Raw genomic sequence first — 20,284 nt, 5'->3', positions numbered from 1 at the left:
ACAGGTTGGACACTAGTCAGCTTCCCTCAAATTTTGATGGGAAATGTAGGCATCCTGGTCTTGCAGCTGTAATGGAGAGCCAAGCTGTAAAACCAGGGCGCCTACATTTCCCACCAAAACTTGAGGGAAGCTGACAAGTGTCCAACCTGTGTAAGGCGTCACTTGTAGCTTGGCTCTCGGATTCATCCCACGTCTTTCTCCACTGTTGCTCTAGTCATCTCACCTGTCTTTTCAGGGGCTGCCGGGGCCCCTGGATAGGAGAGAGGGCACCTGGGAGCAATTGTCTGCATCATTTCCTCATTCCAGAAGTCAACCAGGGTATCAACAGGCACGCCAGCCAGTTCAACAGGAAAATCCCCTCGTGCCATCTGAAAACCAGTTGGATCCGACTGGGGGAGGGGTCATCTTGGTCGATCCTCCACCCTTCGGAGTCTTGTTACCCCTGCAAGCCTAAACCCCAGCAAGGAGCGATCTGTCCGTGGCACGGGGGCCGTCTTCAATCCCCCCCCCTTTCACATCACCCTTCTTCCTGCCCAGAGCAAAGCACCAGAGCAAGTGTCCCTGCACAGTATGTGGGGGCCATCATTACCTGACAGAGGCCCACATTTGTCATGGAGACCATGAAATCCTGACCCTCTCCCAACAAAGTACCTTAGCATGGATGTTAATGTCCCCCCAAACAACCAGCCTCTTCAGCACCACCCCCGAGACCAGCTGAAGCAGGGAGCGGGTTGGGCAGCTGAATGGGTGGAACACCAACTGGATACACCTGTCAGGGGGGCACCAGGGATGCTGCAGGACCCTGCTCTGTGGAAGGAGGGGCGGCATACCTCACCCAGGCTCCCTCTCAGTCCACTCGCTGGCCTGCTCAACCTGCGCCACTCACCCCCTTTGATCTCCGCCATCTCCTCCTTCATCAACTCTCCTTCTCATCTCCACTCTCGCTCTGCTCCAACTCTACTCAACTCACCCCACTCCACCCTCTGGGTGGGCTTCTCTTTTATCCCTTCAGCCTAGCCATGCTCCACCTGCCAACCACACCCTCCTGCTGCCTTCTAACCATGGCCCTAGCTAGCCTAGGCAGCTGCACCTGTGCTCGTTTGGCTGGAAGCCCTGGGTCGGTCCACCTGCACCTCATTGGCTGGCTGTCCAGCCTCCCTGGCTGAGCAGACGGCTGAAGGCAGGCACAGCTGAGCCTCCTTGGCTGGCTGTCCATCTCCCACAGAATGCCTCAGGCAGCTTCACCTGAAGCTGCTTAGCTCCTAGCATCCCCTGGGCTAGGTTATTGCTTTCCAGCTGGGCTGCAGGCTGGGGCGTGGCTCTGAGCTGCTGAGGCTGCTTCTCCTCCCTGGCTGGTAAGGCTTCAGCTTGGCCCACTGCTGGCTGCCTGTCCCCCCTGTCTTGGCCCTCCCCATGTGCTGTAGCCTATTCTGGGTTGCCCCCATTCTCCCTGCCTGGCCCCCTGGACTCCCACTGGAGGGTGGGACTAGCTGGTCTCCACCTTCCCCTTCTAACCCTCTGTGACTTGGGTGTCTCTTCCCTTCCCCCGGTGGCCGGCTGGTGCTGGGTCTGGCTGTCTGCTGAGGCAACTGGGCCACTGTCTCCCGTCCTCCAGGTAAGTCTAGGGGCTGGGCTGTAGACCCCGGACAACACCCTCTGAAACCCAGCTGGATCCTGGACAGGGCATCGAGCCAGGGGGATAGAAACCCAAGAGCCTGCAGCTGCACCACCTCCCTGCCTGCTGGGCCTGTGCTGACGCATCACCAAGTACTGCGGAGGGTAGAGTTAGGAAAGGTTCATTCCTTCCCCAGCCAGGTCTCAGGGATACCTGCCAGCTCACCACTCGGATCCAGAATTAAATCCCATATAATTGCTGTTTTGCTTGTAGCTGACCTAGCACTTAAAAGCAAGATACTATGGCCTCATGCAATATCAATATGGTCACCAGCATCCCTCTGGCTGGAAGAAGAACAGAAAGGGCAACAGCCTGCAGATCTCTGCTGCCCCTTGCCCTTAGCGGGCCTGTTCTCCTCTCCCCACTGGGTCTCCCCTACCCAGCACCCTGCCAACTGTGGCCCCATCCCCATCCCTATGCTGCTCCCCCAAACATACTCCCAGCCAGCAGGAGCCCCCAGGGCGAACACACTTAAGCGCTACAGTCCAGATGCCGTCTCTGGCAAGCAAGCCCAGAGACCAGCCCTCATCTCATTCAGGATAAAAGAGAAACGCAAAGACAACCAGCTCTCACTTGGTCCAAGACAACAACAGAATGGCTTTACCTCCCTGCCGCACCCTGTTTCCCCCCATGCAAACAAAGGCATCCCAGGCTCAGTCGTCTTCTGCCACCCGGGGTCCACAGGTGGGCCAGAGGCGTTTCACCAGCGCACTACCGCTCAGGAAGCATCCAGGGCGGCAGGAATTCGTCCAGTCTCCAGGCTGTGGTCCACAGTCTCAGAGCCAGCAGCCTCAGCTCAAATAGGGCAACAGGTACCAATGGACACCTTCAAGGGAGCCCCCGTGACTCAGCCGCCGCCTGCAGAGCCTTAAAGGGCCGGGGGACGGAGCCGGTGACAGACTTCAGGTGCTAAGCCCAGCGGTATGCCAGGGGCCTCCCGCACAGCCCGCCTGTCTCCCTCTCTGCCCAAGCACAGAGTAATCCTATTCCCTATACAAAAGGGCCCTCCTGATGAGGCAAGCACTTCTGTCAAGACTGGCGAAATCCTAGAGCATCAGTGGCATCTCTTCTGGGTTTTAGCCCGATGTTGACACCTGCGCAACACTTTTTCTGCCCCACCCTCAAAATCTCCCAGGGGTTGCCGGCATGTGCAAGGACAATCTGCAAATTTCAGCTGCCACAGAACTCCAAAGCTTGACGGCTATTGGGAGCTAAGCGAAGTATGTATATTACACCTGTTCTGCTGTCCTTATAATGGTTACCTACTAATCCACAAGTTCAGTTCAAGGTGTTTGTCACCCATAAAGCCCTTCATATCCCAGGGTCCACAGTCTAAAGGAACATCTCTCCTTCACTGCGGCAAACTGACTCCACACCAAAAGGAGATGTTTACATTTACAAGCAAAGGAATGTTTTGATTGCCTTCACACTAATTGCATTCTGTCCCCTTGTGATATATGTCCCGTTCTTTCCCCTCCCCTCCTCTTCTGGGTTTGACCAGTTCGGATCAGGCATCTGATGAAGAGAACTTGATTCTCGAAAGCTTATGCTACAATAAAATAAAATTGGTTAGTCTTAAAGGTGCTACTGGACTCTTTTTGATTTTGCTCTCCCAATATATCTCACCAAGACTGCTGCATCTTCTGAAGGTAGCCTCTGCAAATCAGCATCTGCCTGGATTGGAGCCTTTGTCTGTTCTGGATCCCAATTTGTGGAATGACCTGCTAAAGGGGGTCAGGAAGGCTCCTACACTTCTCTGATCTGGAGAGCCGGGTTTGATTCCCCACTCCTCCGCTTGAAGCCAGCTGGGTGACCTTGGGTTAGTCACAGCTCTCTCTGAGTTCTCTCAGCCCCACCCATCTCACAGGGTGATTGTTGTTGTAGGGATAATGATAACATACTTTGTAAACCGCCCTGAGTGGGTGTTAAGTTGTCCTGAAGGGCCATATATAAATTGAATGTTATTATTATTATCATCAGGCCTTTATTTCAGCAGGAACGTGGAACGGTGTTCTGGCACCTCTTAAAAATGGTGCCAAGGCCGGTGGCCCTGCCCCCTGATCTCCAGGTAGAGGAGAGTTTAGATTGCCCTCCACGCTGCCCAGCATTGCAAAGTGGCGCGGAGGGCAATCTCAACTCCCCTCTGTCTGGAGATCAGGGGGCAGGGCCACCGGCCTTGGGACCATTTTCACCGAGGGCAATTTAAACTTTAAAAAACTCCCCCCTTGTTCCAGCTGAACCAAAGTGATGTCATTGTGCGGTCTTGAGTTCCACCACCTCTTTTCCCAGAAAAAAAGCCCTGATTATTATTATAATTCCACAGAAATGTCCTGGAGTACATTTTTATAAAGGAAATAGAGATGGAGACGATGGAGCTGGTCAGGAGGGCACCTTTAAGAAGGGATTAGGGGTTGCAGTCTCCTGTGCATATTGCCATTTTTGTACTGTGTTGTTATCGAATGTTTTATAAGAGAATCAGGCTGTAGTAAATTGGTCAGGAAGGCTCTTTCATACACGGAACAGGGTTATAGTTTATTGCACTGACTATTTTGGATACAGAGTTGGGGTTCCCTGCACTGCTTGCTGCTGCTATTATCTTATTTCTGCTGCACTGATTTTGAATTTTTGTGACGCAGTTGGTGCTGTATTGTTCACAGCATATCTTATGTAAGAACATAAGAGGCTTGCGGGGTCAGAAGAGCCGTCCGTCTAGTCCAGCATCATCCTCCTCCTCACACACAGAAGCCAGCCCGTTACTCTGTGGGATGCCACAAGCAGGGCCGAGAGGCCGAGGCCTTCCCCTAAAGTTGCCTCTTGGCCCCGAGATTCAGCGGTTGACTGCCTCTGAACGTGGAGGTTCCCTTCAGGCAGTGGGGCTGGCAGCCGCTGATAGACTGCGACTCCCTCAAATCCCCTTTCAAAGCTGTCTATGCCTGTGGCCTCCATTTCATCCTCACCTCCCTGGGAGGTAGGCTAGACTGAGAGCACGCGACTGACGGAAATAAATAGATCACAGAGTTAAACAGGTAAAACAGTAAAACAATAAAATCACATCTTAATATAGCAGCATACATTTCAGTATCCCCGATGGGGCGCCACTCCCCTTTCCCTGCACACCGTCCACAGGGGGAAAGAGGGTGGAGGAGCGGCTGGTTGACTCCCTGGAACATAGGGGGGCAGGTGGACCATATAGCTCCCCCCACTAGTAGGACACCGGCAGGGAGGCTACTTAGAATGGATCCAAGTGCTGGCCTCAACCATATGCCCGGCAAAACAGCTCCGTCTTACAGGCCTGCCAAAAAGATACAAGGTCTTGGTGGACCCGAGTATCCTCCGACAGAGAGTTCCACCAGGTTGGGGCCAGGACGGAAAGCGCCCTGGCCCTGGTTGAGGCCAGCTGAGCCTCCCTGGGGCCAGGGACCACCAGTAGGTGTTTACCTGCCAATCTAAGGGCTCTCTGGGGTACATATGGGGAGAGCCCCGAGATTGGCACACGTTCTGCTGCGCACGTTCTGCTGGATTTTCGTGGGCACTTCTTTGCTGCTCCTCTGATGTTGGCCAGCCGATGGTTCAGCAAGGACTTTCCGACCGCAGCTGTGAGGCTGGAGCCCCCTTCCCATTCCATAGGAAGGGTGAGACCAGCGCATTCAGCACACCCCAGACGGAAGCTGAGCGGTTAGAACGCAGACCGGGAGGGCAGCCAGCTCTCTGTGATGCTCAGGGAAATGCCTGTAGTTTTGTAAGAGGTAGCCTGGCTTAGAGGAGCACAGCGGAGGAGCCTGACTTCAGATACCTCTGCGTCAAAATACAGGGCTGACAATTCCATTCTGGAAAATTCCTGGAGATTGGGCGGGGTGGGGTGGGGGAAGAGCCTGGTGAATGCAGAATTTGGGGAGGCAGAGAGCTCTGCGAGGTATAATGCCCTAGAGTCCACCCTTCAAAGCAGCCATTTTATCCAGGGGAACGGATTGCTGTGGTCTGGAGATCAGTTGTGATTCTGGGAGATCTACGGGCCCTTCCTGGAGGTCGACAATGCTACCAATGTGCCATGGGTTACCTTTGCATCTGACAAAGAGAGCTGTGGTTCTCAAAAGCTTATTGTAATGATTTCAAGTAAATGGGTGCATGTGTCTTTAAATGTTTGGTGAGACAGGTGAAGAGTGGGGGGGGGGTGAAAGAGAGAGATGAGTGAGTGATATGATTGGTGGATGTCGGAGAGTGGGCGGAGTGAAGGCGGTTTTCAGTTACTGAGGGAGAGAAAAAGGTTCAGTCAGGGCCGGAGAGGCGAGCTGTGTGCAGCCTGAGGGTGTCCATGTATTTGGGAGGGAAAGGCAACCTGAGGGGAAGCCTGAACTGAGTGTGTCTGGGAGACTATATATTCACTCTCTTTGAAGCAGGCAAACTGTGTGTGTCCGCCTGAGAGAGAAAGAATTGAGAGAGAGAAGAAAACAGGCTGGCTGTGTGCTGTCTGAGGGGTTCTCTGTGAGGGAAATATAGAGCCTAGAGAAAGAGGCTAACGGTGTGTGAAGCCTTACAAGGGATCTGTGTGAATGAGTTTGGGTGAAGCAACTAGAAGAACTAAGAACAACTTTTATGTAACCAATACGCTTCTTAAAAAAATAAACTTTGTTTTGTTATATCCCAGAGTTATCTCCCATTCCTATTCTCAGGGCCACATAGAACCACGAAGGAGCCTGACGCTCAAACACGTTACAAAAGGGAAAATTTAAATAAAACATTTTGGAATAATATATTCCTGGTGGCAGCAAACTACCCAGAGGGTGTAAGGGGGAGATTTAAAGCAAAATCCACCCTAAAGAAAGTGAAGATCATAACACTTATGCTACAGTAAAGTTGGCTAGTCTTAAAGGTGCTACTGGACTCTTTGCTCTTTTGCGACTACAGACTAACACGGCTGACTCCTCTGGATCTGGGTTGCCTCCGTTTGCTGCTTTGTCCAGCATCACAGATCTGATGTGGCTCTGAAGAAAGCCCACGAGTGGGCAGAGGAGAAGCCGCAAGTCTTCTAACGGGTTATTCTCCTGGCCAAGAATAAGCTCTGGCAGCTCTGGAGCAGTGGCCCAGTGGCCCAGAGAGCAGTCCTGGGTGCCCACGGCTGCTTTACAACTGCCAGCTTTCTGCACTGCCAGTCTTGGACTTTCACAAACCTCTGTCTGCACAGGATACCCGGATTTTTTTCCCTGCTGGATGTTTTCCTGCTTGACGGGAAAAAGAACAGTGGAATTTACAGAGGCCATCCAGGGGTTGCCCATAAATACGCTCCCAGTTTGCAAAACTTCCCTGCTATAACAATGGCTGTACCACGTCACTGTGGAGATCACGGCATGTGACCAGGGATGAGACCTGAGCGACACGACGGGACAGTTGGGTCCCCCCCCCCCCGCTTCTGCTTCCTGCAGCTGCCAAGTGGCAGCCTGGGGCGAGTTGCTAGGTGACGGCTAAACAAAGCCAGGCTGCACTCCCATCCGGCAGGCAGTTGCCCTGGCAGCGCCTCTTCGCCTGCAGGCTGAGGAGCCCTCATTAGGCTCTTGAATCCTGCCCAGCAGGGACTTGAGCACAGCCTGCCCCGTCAAGGCGTTGCCCTCCTGCCAGTTCTCGAGGACTTTGAAGGGTCTCATCGCTCTTACAGCGCAATTGTTGTGTGTGTGTGTTTGGGTGTGTAAGTGCACCCCACTCGGGCACCAGTGTGGGAATGCTGCAGCGCAGTGCCCGTGCAAGTCGCTGAGCTGTCAGGGGACGGGGCTGGACAATGCCCCCCCCCCCAGTTGGCGCAATGACAGCACGACCAGTTCAGTTCAGGATTTATTGCATTGGGCCAAAGGCCATTGCAAACCATAAAGCACCACTATAAGTGATGTCATCACGTGGGCCCTGGAGCACCTGCATGCTTCGCACATGCCGAGGAGACAGCACACTTCTGGCACAAAGTAAGTGCCAGGTGAGTCCCCCGCCCCCGCCGTACTGGGAGGGTATAGGGCAACCCCACCGAAGGCCCTGGTGGAGCACCAGATCCTAACTACCAATCACTCCACCCCCAGCAGCAGCCAAACCCCTCCCCTGCTCTAACCCAGCCCCCCCCATTACTACATGACCCCCCAGCCAGGAAGCCTCAGGGCATGGGACTCTGTCCCAAAGGATCCTGCCACATTCACTTAGAGCGCACGGTAGGGTTGCCAGGCCCAGGCTGGGAAATTCCTGGAGATTTTGGCAGCGGAACCGGAAGAGGGTGGGGTTTGGGGAGGGGAGGGGCCTTAGTGGGGGTATAATTCCACAGAGTTCACCTTTCAAAGCAGCCATTGTCTCCCAGGGAGCTGATCTCCATTGCCTGGAGATCAGCTGCAATTCTGGGAGATCTCCAGCTGTCACCTGGAGGCTGGCAAGCCTAGCACAGGGCATTGTACCTTGCTGGTGGAGAGGCACAGAGGGGTAGGGGTGCCAGGAGCAATTCCCCTTGACACCTGCCAGTGCTTTGGGCACTGGTGGGAGGAATGGGGGAGGGGACAGAAGGCCTCCATCACAAATGTTTAAACTAGAAGTGACAAGGGACACTCTAGCCTTCTGCAAAGACTCTATGGTAAACTGCTAGCATGTCCTGGGCCATGTGCTGACGTCACTTCCAGGCACAGAGAGAGTGACATCACAGCGTCTCTGGTGAGTCCCCCCCCCCGAAGGTAAGTTTCCTGGTGGTTGCTAAGGGTGATCTGGCAGCCATGGGGAAAGAGGCTGAGCTGTCCCGAGCACAACAGGCAGAGAAAGCCCCAGCTCTCTGAAGTCCTTTAGCTGGGGATGCTGCCAAGAACTGAGCAGAGACCTTCAGCACAAGGCAACCGGCTGGTGTCCGGCTGGAAGGCGTGGCACTGTCCCGCAGACAGCTGCCGACCTCAGGGCTGCCTGCTCCACCCAAGGGTCACCTCACACCTTGAGGCTAGGGTCCATTTCCTTCCCTGGAGCATTGCTCAGCTTTTGATGCTGGCCAGAAGCCAGAGTGAGCCACACCCAAACTTTGGAGGCTGCTTGCAAAGCTCACAGGCACGGGCTGAGCTTTTGAGTCATGCATTGTGCGCAGAGGGGTGTTTAATTGGGCCTTTCCTTATTTGCTTTTCCAGCAAGAAGCAACAGAAAGCAAACTGCAGTGAAAGGCAAACAGGAACAGGTGGCCACAGAAGAGACACATGCAGCTCCAGGGAGCAGGCAGCAGTGGGGGTGGGGGTGGGGCTGGGGCTGCTACTTGGGGATGGCACCCCCCCCCCATTCCTGAATCCTCTCGGCCAGTCTTCTCTGCCCCTGGGCTGGCCAGGGGTACGCAGAGAAAGTGGCTGCCAGGAGCCTGCAGTAGCAGCCACAGCCCCCACGGTCCTCTTGGCAAATCTCTTTGGGCCCTGGAGGGAGCAACGTCTAGCTTTGCCGGGCTTTGGCCTGCTCACTCCCAGTCATCTGTGCTCACTGCTAAGATTGCTGCCCCTCTGTATGAGATTGCTGCTGCTTTTCAAATTTCTGCAATCTTCCGAAACAAAGCAGGGGCAGCCTTGGTTAGTAGTTGGATGGGAGACCCCCAACAAAGACCAGGGCTGCAGAGGCAGGCAATGGCAAAGCACCTCGGCTGGTCTCTTGCCCTGAAAAGCTATGACTTGAGGGCACTCTGTCCCAAGGACCCCCGGGGAGCTTCCATGGCAGAGCGGGGATTAGAACCTGGCCTGACGCTCCAAGCACCACCCCACGCAGGCTTTCATGTATCATCTGAATTAAAAGAGCAATCCAAAACAGTATCACTGGGAAGCAATTCCCATTGGGACCGGTGGGCTTTGCTTGCACTAATCCAACTTGGCAAGCAGGACTGAGATCCCACATTTATGGTGCAATTATGTTGTTTTAGCCTTTGGGCTTGCAAAGGGCTTCACTCAGTGCAGGATCCAGCCCTGTTTGAAAGCCTGTGTAGACTTCCTTGAGAGTAAGGCTAAGTGAATTTACTTTAAAACAAACTTACTTATGAGTAAATATGTGTAGCGTAGCACCACTGACCCAGTCTAGTGTTCGGAGCACTAGAAAATTCAAGAGGAAATCTGTTGCCATAATGGGAAGTATAGAGATTTGCTGTTTGTAAATGTAAATAACAGATGTGTTTTAGATAATACACACAGTAGATATTTAAGGCCCACGTAATCCAGAATTCTGTTTCCCGGTGTTTCCCTACACAGTGAGTGATCCCAGCCAGTTCCCTACATCTGGGCTTAGAGAAAAGAGCCCCAAAGCAGCAGACCCTGACGTCACTGCCAGAAAGCCCTCCACAACATGCAATTAATGTAGAGAACTGTGATGGCACGGTAGGCACCAGACTGGATGGTCTTAAAAGAAAAGCTCAGACAGATTCACAAGGTATAGATGGAGCTCTCTGTCTCGGGCAGTGATGCTCTGTATGCTTGGTGTTTGGGGGGTGCAATCAGTGGGAGGGCTTCCCGTGTCCCTTCCCCACTGGCAGACCTCCTGAGGATGCCTGGTTTTTTGGCCAGTGTGTGACTCAAGAGTGTTGGACTGGATGGGACATTGGCCTGATCCAGCATGGCTTATGCTCTTATTCACAGTAGATAGGCCGGCTGTTAGCCACAGCAGCTCAAAGGAATGTCCACTTTCCGAGGCATATGCCCCCCAGTACCAGATGCATAAGGCTGGAGGAGGGAAGGTCAAAAGGTATGAGTCAACACGTTGCAGAAGATTGGGCTTTCAGTAAAGGGGAATGAGGAAGACAAAATGTTTAACTAGACAAGTGTAATGCTGGCATTAAAAGCTTCTCTTTTAAAAAACAAACAGGCTAACGAAACAGCTGGGGGGGGGACGACGACACCAAGGACGCCCCCCTCTCAGTCACCCAGACAGCCTGTTTGCAGGGGGAGGGGGCAGAACAGAAGGAAGCCGCTACCACCCGAAGGCTTAAAAAAACCCACTTGGAAGAAGAAAAGCATTAAAAACCCACCACTGAAGAGTCAGGGCGTTAAACAATGCGGCGGCTCTGGGGCTGGGGGGAATCAGGCTGCGCCAAACTAAGGTAAATCCCAGGAGTTTTCCGGTTCTTCTGCTGGCTGGCTATTTATGCTCTCACGGTCCATTTGGAGGGTGTTTCAGGCTGTCATGGGGTGGCGTTTGCAGGCAAAAGTGGGTGTCGGTCCCTGGACAGGGCAACCCTCTATCAGTCTACTCCAAAGTAGTTTCTGAGAGGGCTGTCTTTGCTTCTTGCTGCAAAAATAGGGCTCGTGTGACACCTTCAAGCGTATATTATGGTAACATAGTATTTGCATTCTTGGGGTAGCAACGGGGCAGGTTCTGGTTCACACAACAAGCTGATGGTGGAGTACAATTCTGAGGCCAAAGATGCAGAACTCCCACCTGTTTTCACTTGGAAGTAAGTTCCATGATGGAGAAAGTGGAGAAAAACTTTTTCTCCTTCTCCGGCCACAGAATATGAGAAGAGCCCTGCTGGATCAGACCAGTGGCTGCTCCAGACCAGCATCCTGCCCCACATGGTGGCCAAGAGGTTGTCCCGGAGTGCCGGCAACAGAAGCCAGGAGTCCCTCCAAATTGGTTGACTGCCCCTGGCTGTGGAGGTTCCCCTTAGTCACCCGGGCTAGCAGCCGCTGACCGGTCCTCCAGGAACCCCTCCAATTCCCTCCTCTGGCAGTGCAATCCTATGGTGGGTTACTCCAGTCTAAGCCCATTGGACTTAGATGGGATTAACTTTCCAAAGGATGGCACTGCAAATGGCTGATAGAATAAAATACTATTTATTCCCCCTGCTTGTCCTGAATCTTGCACCCATCAACTTAACTGGACGCCCGAGAGTGACAGGAGAGGGAGAGGAACCTCTGCACCATTTCATACACCTGTCATGCCGCCCCCCCCCCCCGCCCGCAGCGACATTTCTACACTAATGGGGGGCGGGGTCAGCGGGCGAGCCTGGGAGGTTGCAGAGAGCTTCCAAGCGGGGTCCCGGGCGGGATCAAGGGCCGGCCCTGGCGCTCCGCCTGGCTGGCCACCATCGGGACGAGGACGCCGGGCCAGATGCAGCAGCCAGGCACCCTCGGCGGCCCTCGTGCCAGGGGAGCAACTGCGAAAAGCGGCGCCGGCGCCCACCTAGGCGCACCCGGGACCGGCGAGCGCCGCTACTCGCCCCGCCTCCGGCCACGCCCCCCGCCACGGAGCCCGCCGCGCGAGGGGCGGGGCCTCCCGGGGGCGGGGCCCAGGTGCCGCGCGCCCCACCTGTCCGGCGCCGCCACGCCCTCCGGCCCCGGCCCCGCCCCCGGGGTCTCCCGCTCCTCCCTCCCGCGCGGGGCGGCCCGTCCAGAGCCGGCGGCGGCGCGGGGGTCGCGGGTTCGAGGCCCGGCCGCGCCTGGGGCGCCGGGGAGCGGCGCCGCCATGTCCCTCCTGTGCGTGCGCGGTGAGTCTCGGCCAGCTGCGCCTCGGGGGGCGGGAGCGGGGGGGCGGGGGCGCCAGCGCCGGGGGGGCTCCAAGGAGCCGCTCCGCCCTCGGGGCTCCCGGCGCGCGGCCGGCACAGCGAGCGGGGCCGGCGCGGGAGCGCCGAGGGCCGTCGGCGGGGATGCGGCGCCTGCAGCCACGGCAGAGGGCGGCGCTGGCCGGCGGCCGCGCTTCCTGCCCGCCCGGGGCGCTGCTCCGGAGGGGTCCTGCCCGCCGCGGGGCGGTTGTGGAGCCCTGCAGGGGGCCGCGGGGAGAGGCTGCTGCCCGGCGAAGGGCGCGCCAGCCCGGCCAAGGCTGCCCGGCCGCCGGCCCTGCCTGGGCGCGGGGATGTAGGAGGGGCGGGCGGGCGTCGGCTCCGGGGCTCGGCGCGGACTCCCGGGCTCGGGCTGAGGCTCCGGGGCGGAGAGCGGCGCGGCCTGGCGAGGGGCCCGTGGCTGCCCGAGGAGCGGCCGCGTCCCCTGCGCTCCGCGGGCTCTGCGTCTCCCCCCGCCGCCCGGCCCCCCTTCTGCCCTCCGGCCGGATTTCTGAAGCGGCCGCACTGGCGAACCCCCGACTGCTTCGCCCGTCCCCGCCTTTGTTCGGCCCGCGCGTCCCCGGGCCCGGCTGCGTTGCCGGGTTTTCTCCGTCTAGCAAGTGGGATTGTGAAGCCGTCTCTCGGGGAGGAGGCGGAGCTGCTTCCCGGCTCTCCGGGCGCTGCTCCCGCGTCCCAGAAAGGGGCGCCCTCCCCTCCCCGGGACGGAGCCGGTGCCGCGATCCCGCCGGGGCTTGTGCCGGGGGCGGGGGGCGGAGAGCAGCAGGAAGGCAGCCGCAGCCGCAGCCGAACCCCCCCCCCCCCGGCCCTCCGGAAGAGCCCGGGCAGCCGCCTGCACGCCGGCCCAGACGGCGCCCCCCCCCCCGGCGGGCGGTCCCGCGGGCCTGGCAAGGGGCGCGTTCTTCCTCCCCCCCCCTCGCCTTCCCCTGCAGGCTTCCCTGCCGATCGCTCCAGGTGGGCAGCCAGGCCTGTTAGCCCGTCTGTTGCGGGAGGAAAGAGCCGGAGTCCGGGAGCCCCTCCGAGGCTAACAGCGCTTGCGGTGCGGGAGGAGCTTCCCCGGGTCGCGGCTCTCTTCTCCCGCAGGCTTGTCATTCTGGCGCCTTCCCGGGCCCCACTCCGAATAGAAATGTGAAATGAATAAATAAGATCCTGGGGGGACAGGCAGGGCCCACACACGGAAGGCAGGGAGGTGAGAGGTCCACCTGCAACCGAGTCCTGTTCCAGTTTTGGAGGCCGGGGGGGGGGGGAGTGCGGCACCCCTGGAACTCACTGAAGGGGCCCCCAGGACCCCTCTTGCCAAGACAGGGATGGCACACTGGAAAGGCCCCGGGGTGGCATTTCCAAGGCCCCAGTTCAGTCCCCATATGCAGAGGACACTGACTGACCCCCCCCCCAGCACTGCTGGGGGGGGGGCTGCCCACGCTGATTGCCTCCCCACATGCCCACCCAGACACCGCCTGCCCCCTGCACTCACTGCCTGCTCCCTTTCAGCCAAGCCTCCTTTGCGTTCCACTCTGGCCACATCTGCGTCTTCTCCCTGCTGCGATACAAAGGAGTGTGCTACCTGGAGGCCCTTCCCCTGCACCTGATGTGTGTAATGTCGATAAAGCAATGAAAGCTATTAAGGTTGGATAGAAAAGTGTTGTATATATTTTGGTTTTTAGCAAAATTTCAGTTTTTTCCTAAAAAAACAAATACGTCTTTTCCAGTGATTTCAAAATTTCTGGAAACTTTACATCTCTAGTTTTATATGCTCTTTCCTCTATCAGCTGCCATTTGTCCTACATTTTGCCCCACTGTAGTCGATCTTTAAAGTATGCAGCCCTTGGCCCTACAGGATTTCAGAGGTCAATATCAACACCTTTAATCGGGCTTGGAAGCCAGCGCTCGTGAAACAGGGCTGGAGCGATATGGTCCCCATGACCCAGTGCAGAAAGTATTCTTGTTGCAGACGCCACAGTGGCGTGATCTTTTTTAATTTAGGGAGGCTGGTGGGAGGCAGTCCTGGACACCACTGCGACTTGTGTATGCAACAGCAAGTCTCCCAACTATGAACCTGCCTCATGTCCTGGGCCAGTCCTTCCAGCCATCAGTCGCACCTCCATCTTGTCAGGATTGAGCTTTAGCTTATTAGCCTGGATCCGCTCCAGAACTGCCCCCAGCCCCCAGTTTAGGGCTTCTACAGCCCCCTGGGATTGGCTGGAAGGGGAGATGCAGCTCAGGGCCATCTCGGTATCGGTGACAGCCCATTCCAGATCTCTCGATGGCCCACCCAGGGGTCTCAGGTAAAAGTTGAAAAGCATGGAGGACACGGTGGAGCCTTGCAGGCCAATGGCCAGGTTTGCAGAGCAGCAGGCCTCCAGCTGACCTTGGTTTGCCCTGGGGCTAGTGAACGGGTGCAAGACTTAGGTAGCCATGGAATGACAGCCTTTTGCTCTAGTGTGCCGTTTAGAGGTGTGGATCGTAGGTGGGCAATGGGAGGGCATATTCAAGTAGCTTTCTGGTAGTTCCTTCTTGTAGTTTTGGGGTTCAGTCAGCATTGCAGAAGGTTGCTGTCCCTACAACTGGAGACTCAGTGAGGTGTTCCACATCTTGATTTGTGTTTGGTTACAACTGGCTATTCAGAGGAGTTCGCTGTGTTAGTCTGTAGTAGCAAAATGGTAAAGAGTCCAGTAGCACCTTTAAGACTAACCAGTTTTATTGCAGCATAAGCTTTTGAGAACCCCACAGCACTCTTCATCAGATGCATCTGACAAAGAGAGCTGTGGTTCTCGAAAGCTTATGCTACAGTAAAGTCGGTTAGTCTTAAAGGTGCTACTGGACTCTTTTCTATTTCACTGGCTATTCAGTATCTGAAGGACGAGTTGTAGTGAAACTCTGTTGCTGCTTGTATGGAACATGGGGGCCTCGCCATTCTAGGAGTGCTGTGTTCCCAGAGATGTTTGCCCAGAAGGCCCCGGGAGAGCATCCCTGTGGTGTCCTTAAAACTGCTGAAGCCACATCTCTCTTTGGAATCCCCTCCGTGGTCTCTTTGGCTGGCCAGACTCCAGTCCGCTGTAAAGGGGCCCAGACCTGGGGCAGGCAGCTGCATCCGAGTGAGGCCTTTTGCTTCAGCAGCCAAACATCAGATTTCAAGCTTAGTTGGCTGGACCGCATTGTAACTATAAACGCATTCTCTTTTGGCTTATTAAATGCTGTAAATGCCCTGGAGGTTGGACAAAGAATAAATATGAATAACTTTTAGTGCTGGCGCCGTGTGTAGGTAGGAACTCTGGGTACCGGCGGAGGCTTGTGCCCATCTTTTTTTCTTAGAAGTCATTGGAGAGGTTCTGTGAGTTGCTATACGATGTTGATGCTTGCCAGTGTGACTCTAGGGATCTCACATGGTCATCACAAATACTTGGCGCAACGTGAGCTGCCATGGGGCCGTTTGGATTGGGGAAAATGGGAGGGGGGGGGTTGAAGTCCCTTCTCCCCTCTGTGCTTTGGACCCAATCTGAATCAGGCCCTGTGGTGCTTGGGGAAATGAGTTCCCCCAAGCTGTTGTCTGGCCATAGGGAATGGGAATTGGGTTGGGGGAGCCCCAACTCATCTCATGGGGAAATGTCGTGTCTGCAATCTAGCCTTAGTCCTCTAGCTGCTGACTGAGGCTAGAGCGTCCTTCATCTCTCCTCTCAGGGCAACTGGCAGTTGGAATACAGTCCTCTCTGGCAAGGGGGGGGGAGGCATTCTCGATGCCGTCTTTTGAACCAAAGGGAGCTGCCATGCAGCCTTCAAAGGCAGCCCCGTGCAGAGTGCATTGCAGTTGGCTAGCCTGCATGGGACCAGAGCTTGATACCTGTGGCTACGTGGTGCTATTTATTTATTTCGTTAGACCTGACCCCTCTCCTTCTCTGACTGCCCCCCCCCCCCGTGGCTTACATCTCCCTTCTCTCTTCCTGGTGATGGTGGCTCACCACCTGAGATCAGCTGAAGACACGGTGTGCTGTGTAGCTGGTCCCTGATGTCTTTCTTCAGACACTGCAGCTTGCGGGAGGTTTCAGCTCAAGCTTGTTCTATCAGCAGGAACGTAGCCTTGTTTAAAACAGGCTGAACTGCCATTCCCCCTCTGGCTGCATTAGCAGCCAACAGCCCCTCGCCCTTCTCTGGTCTGAGCTGGGGTTTATTGGTCCTCATTCAGCCCCACTGGCTCCAGACGCGTGGGGAGAATGGAAGCCGGCTTGCCTGGTTTTGATGAAATGGAGAGCTGTGGTGTGTTCTGCCCCCCGAATCTCTGGACAGTGTTTCCCCATAGTGTCAGGGCTCCTAGGAAGCGTTGGCCATGAGCTCTGACTGGAGCCCTCGGCAAATTGGGTGCAGGGAACTGAGGCACTGCCGCTTTACACGAGTGCCTGGCCCCTCTCTCAGAATCCACACTGGCCGTGGTGAGCTTGGTGGGAAGTTGCCTGCAGGCCCCCCTTGGTGGCTGCCCCCAGCCTTTTAGAACTCTGTACACAGCATTTCTTGTGGCCTCCTTAATACAGCCTTTCTGGAGACAGGTAACATCCGTATTATTTGGGAGAGTCTTAAGTGAATTCCTATTCTATTGAGCTCTCCCTCCTTGGAGGTATTTAAGAAGAGGCTAGCTGGCTACCTGACAACGACGTATGAATTTAGGCAGATCGTGAGAGGGAGGGAGGGCAGGAAGGGATGAGCCCGTGCTGGGCTCTCAAGACCGTTTGGGGTCTGAAAGGAATTTCCCTCCAGGCCAGGCTGGCCAGGGACCCGGGAGGTTTTTTGCCTTCTTCTGGACACTGAGCAAGGGTCACTGAGGGCGGTGGGGGGGAATAGCTGTGAATTTTCTATATTATGCAGGGGGGCTGGACTAGATGACACTTGCGGTCCCTTCTGACTCTTAATTTCAATGTCTTTTCTTAGTTGCTGTTAGTTTATAATGCTTTGTACTTACAATTTTACAGTTGTAGTTATAGTTGATTGAGCGTAAGCCATGCCGGGCAATTCCTGAACTAGAAAGGCAACATATCTAAGCTAAATAAATATAATATAGCCTGGCAGAGGGGATGTGTAGGACACGGCGGGCTCAGCAGGGTCATGCCGTGGGTTCCCGGCCCCACTCTCTAGGTCCGGTCAGCCAGAGAAGGCGGAACTCGCCCATTTCAGCCAAATGTTACTCTGGTTCAGAGAAGTCACTGGGCGCCTAATCACCCGGGCTGCTTGTTCGTTCCGTACCAGGCTGGGAGTCATAACGTCCCTTTGATCCACTGAGGGAGAAGTATAAAAAGGAATTTTAGCTGTGGTTTTGATGTGACCCAAACAGCAAATCAGATGAATTCATAACTTACTTTTGATTTGGGTTATTATATGTATTTAGGGCTTTATTTATTCCCCCACCCTGTTTACGGATCTGTAAATCATTCTTTTTTCCCTGTCTAAGGATAATCACCTGAAAAATATTAATTATGAGTTGCAAACAGCCAAATATTTCTTCTGTTGCGTTGATAGTAGCATTTTCTGCTTGTTTAACATACCACGTTTAAGTCTTTGTCTCAGGTTTCTACCACCCGACTCCCAGCGCATTGCTTTTTAGATGCCTCATCTTATTGATTGCATGGACTCACGCTGCGTGATCCACCTTGAGCCTTAGAAAAGTGGGCCATAATCTGCATAAATAAAAAAATAAATAAATGTTTGGGATGGGCCTGATCTCGTCTCCGGTGCTGCTGTGCCCCCCTCTTAGAAGCCTTGGGTGGGGGCCTCATGGGTGGGCCTGCCGGTCAGGCTGGGCCTGGCACAGCCCTGCTGCACCCATCGGCAGTGGCTGGGACTGCCCACTTGGTCTCTGTGGCCCAGCTGGCTGACAGAGACACATCCACCGGGTAGCCTGGTTTGCCCCAAAGGAAAGGGCGAAGAAGCGGGGCCGGCTCACCTGGAGGTGGCAACAGGGAAGAGCCTCAGCTGGAGGGGGCGGGAGTCATAAGGGCTCTGTGAGAGAGGAAGGAGGGGGCGGAGGGTGCAGGGGCTGTGAAAGACTGACCCTTCAGCGTCATGGGGAAAGGAGCAGGGGGTTGGGCCTGCTCTTGTCTCCAAGGCTGGGTGGGGGGAAGAGAAAGTGCCCACGGGGGAGAAGGGGGTGCATCCCGACAGAAGAGGGAACAGCGTGCGTTGAAGAGCCCCGTCCTTCCATGTCTGGGCCTGGCGGTGTGCAGAGAGGGGAGGAACTGGCTGCAGAAACCTTCCCCCCCCACCCCACCCCCCACAGGGCTGGCAGACGAGAGGAGGGGCTGGGCGATGCTTCGATGCCCTCCGCTCAGCTCCGGGATGCCTTCAGGCCCGGCCAGGCTGTTCCTTGGGCTGACCTTTGCTGCGACAGTCCAGCCCCCCAATAACCAATTTGTTGTTAATTTTATGATACGCTGAATCTTTAGACGGGAAGCTTTCCTAAATAAATAAAGTACTGCAAAATCATTTTCTGCCCCGCATTTTTCACCCCCCTCCCCCTCAAGGATGTTATATTTGGCTCCCATGTAGTTTGATGGTGTGGGAAATTGCTCCAAGTTTTGCCATCTTCTGGGCATGCCGTAAGAGTCACCGGGTGTGTGTGGGGGGCGGGGCGGGAGGGGGTAGTTGTGAATGTCCTGCATTGTGCAGGGGGTTGGACTAGATGACCCTGGAGGTCCCTCCCAACACTGTGATTCTATGATTCTGTAAGTCTGGTTATTAAAAGGAGCTGCTTGTTTCAAATGGTAGCGGGTAGGAGTTGTGAAGATGGCATATTTGTATTTATTGTATTTATTTACGTTATTTATAACCTGCCTTTCTCACTGAGACTCAAGGCGGATTACCCAGTGCCAGTCAATATGAGCAATGGCTGCGACATTCAATAAACAGTACAATAGGTTAAGGAGAGCAGAAATGTTAGAACAAGCCTAAGTTTGAATACAGAGTTTAGCCGCGCAGGTTCTGGGGAACAGTGGGACTGAGGAGGGAGGGGGGGGGCCTCTGTGCTGCCCCGAGAGCCACAGCTGGGGCATTTGTCCAGTGCCGGTGCCTCAGCCCTCTCCGCTCAGGCTTGTTTGCAGGTGACTTGGAAAGAAATGTCACGCTTGGCTAGATGTTTCTTTGCAGAGCTTTGCAAGTGATCACGCTGAACCGTGGGAGGGTGGCATTTCTGCAAAAACGGCACCCAAGGGTGGCTCCTCCTTTGGCCGGTGGCTCCCTCAAAACAAATATGCTTCGACCACAACTACTATAGCTGCTTGTGAGAATGGAGACTCTTTTGAAACAGGGGCAGGGGCGGGGCTCATCCCTCAACTGGAGCCTGTGGGGTGTTGATTTTGGAATGGGTCGTGCTACTGTTGCATCAGTACTAATTGGAGTTTGACGTAAATAGCCTTGTGTGTCTATGTCATTTGTGCACTGGCCGTGCAGATGGGATTTTGCTTTTCCTTTTTACACAAGCCCACTTAAAGTACACGTTCTATTAAGAGTGCCTCTTAGAAACATAGAGCCAGAAGGGGCCCCAAGGGCCATCCACTTAATGCCTGCAGGGGTCTTGAAGGGTAGCGTGATAGCAAGATGCTCGCATCCCTGTCTCAGTGGTTTTCTGTTCAGGTCCTGGGTAGGTGGCGAAGGAGCTGCATGAGGCCCAGTGCTTCCCACTTGCTGCACGGCGGGGGCTCTGCTCTCTTATTTGTGCCGCCCGCTGGGTTGTGGTTTGTGCTAAAGGCTTAGGGCCAGACTGGATGTGTTTGTGGGGCTCAGCCCATCCATGGACTCTCCCCCCCCCAAAAACAAACAAACTGGAAAAAGCAGAACTGTCTGTGGATATATACATTAGTGTGTTGAGGGTTGAGACCGCATCATGTGCCAGGTGGAAAGGGAGGGCGTGGATGCCCCATGGCAGCACGTTCTCAACTTGTTTGCAAAGATATTTGGTCCCTAAAGGCTTTCTGGGAGGGGGGAAGGGTGAACATTGAGAAATGGCTGGATGAGGGAGAATTAGCCTGCCTAGCACAGCAGCCACAGCTGGAATCTCCTCCCCCTCCCCAGGGCTGCTTCCAGGACTTAAAATCCTGTACGTGATGTCTCTGGCC

At 55.2% G+C, this 20,284-nt stretch overlaps 1 protein-coding gene across 1 annotated transcript in view; it reads left to right on the top strand.

Moving 5' to 3' along the window:
* The first annotated feature begins 12,046 nt into the window (after positions 1–12,046).
* The window catches only part of UNC13B (unc-13 homolog B), a 189,573-nt gene continuing 181,335 nt past the window's right edge, over positions 12,047–20,284 (top strand). The window contains exon 1 of the mRNA XM_054986491.1: positions 12,047–12,122. Coding sequence (XP_054842466.1) covers positions 12,101–12,122 — 22 coding nt within the window. The 5' untranslated portion in view covers positions 12,047–12,100. The remainder of the gene's footprint in view (positions 12,123–20,284) is intronic.

This window comes from Eublepharis macularius, chromosome 8, assembly GCF_028583425.1.
Source record: "Eublepharis macularius isolate TG4126 chromosome 8, MPM_Emac_v1.0, whole genome shotgun sequence".
Lineage (NCBI taxonomy): Eukaryota > Metazoa > Chordata > Lepidosauria > Squamata > Eublepharidae > Eublepharis > Eublepharis macularius.
This window is presented reverse-complemented; position numbering and strand designations above follow the sequence as displayed.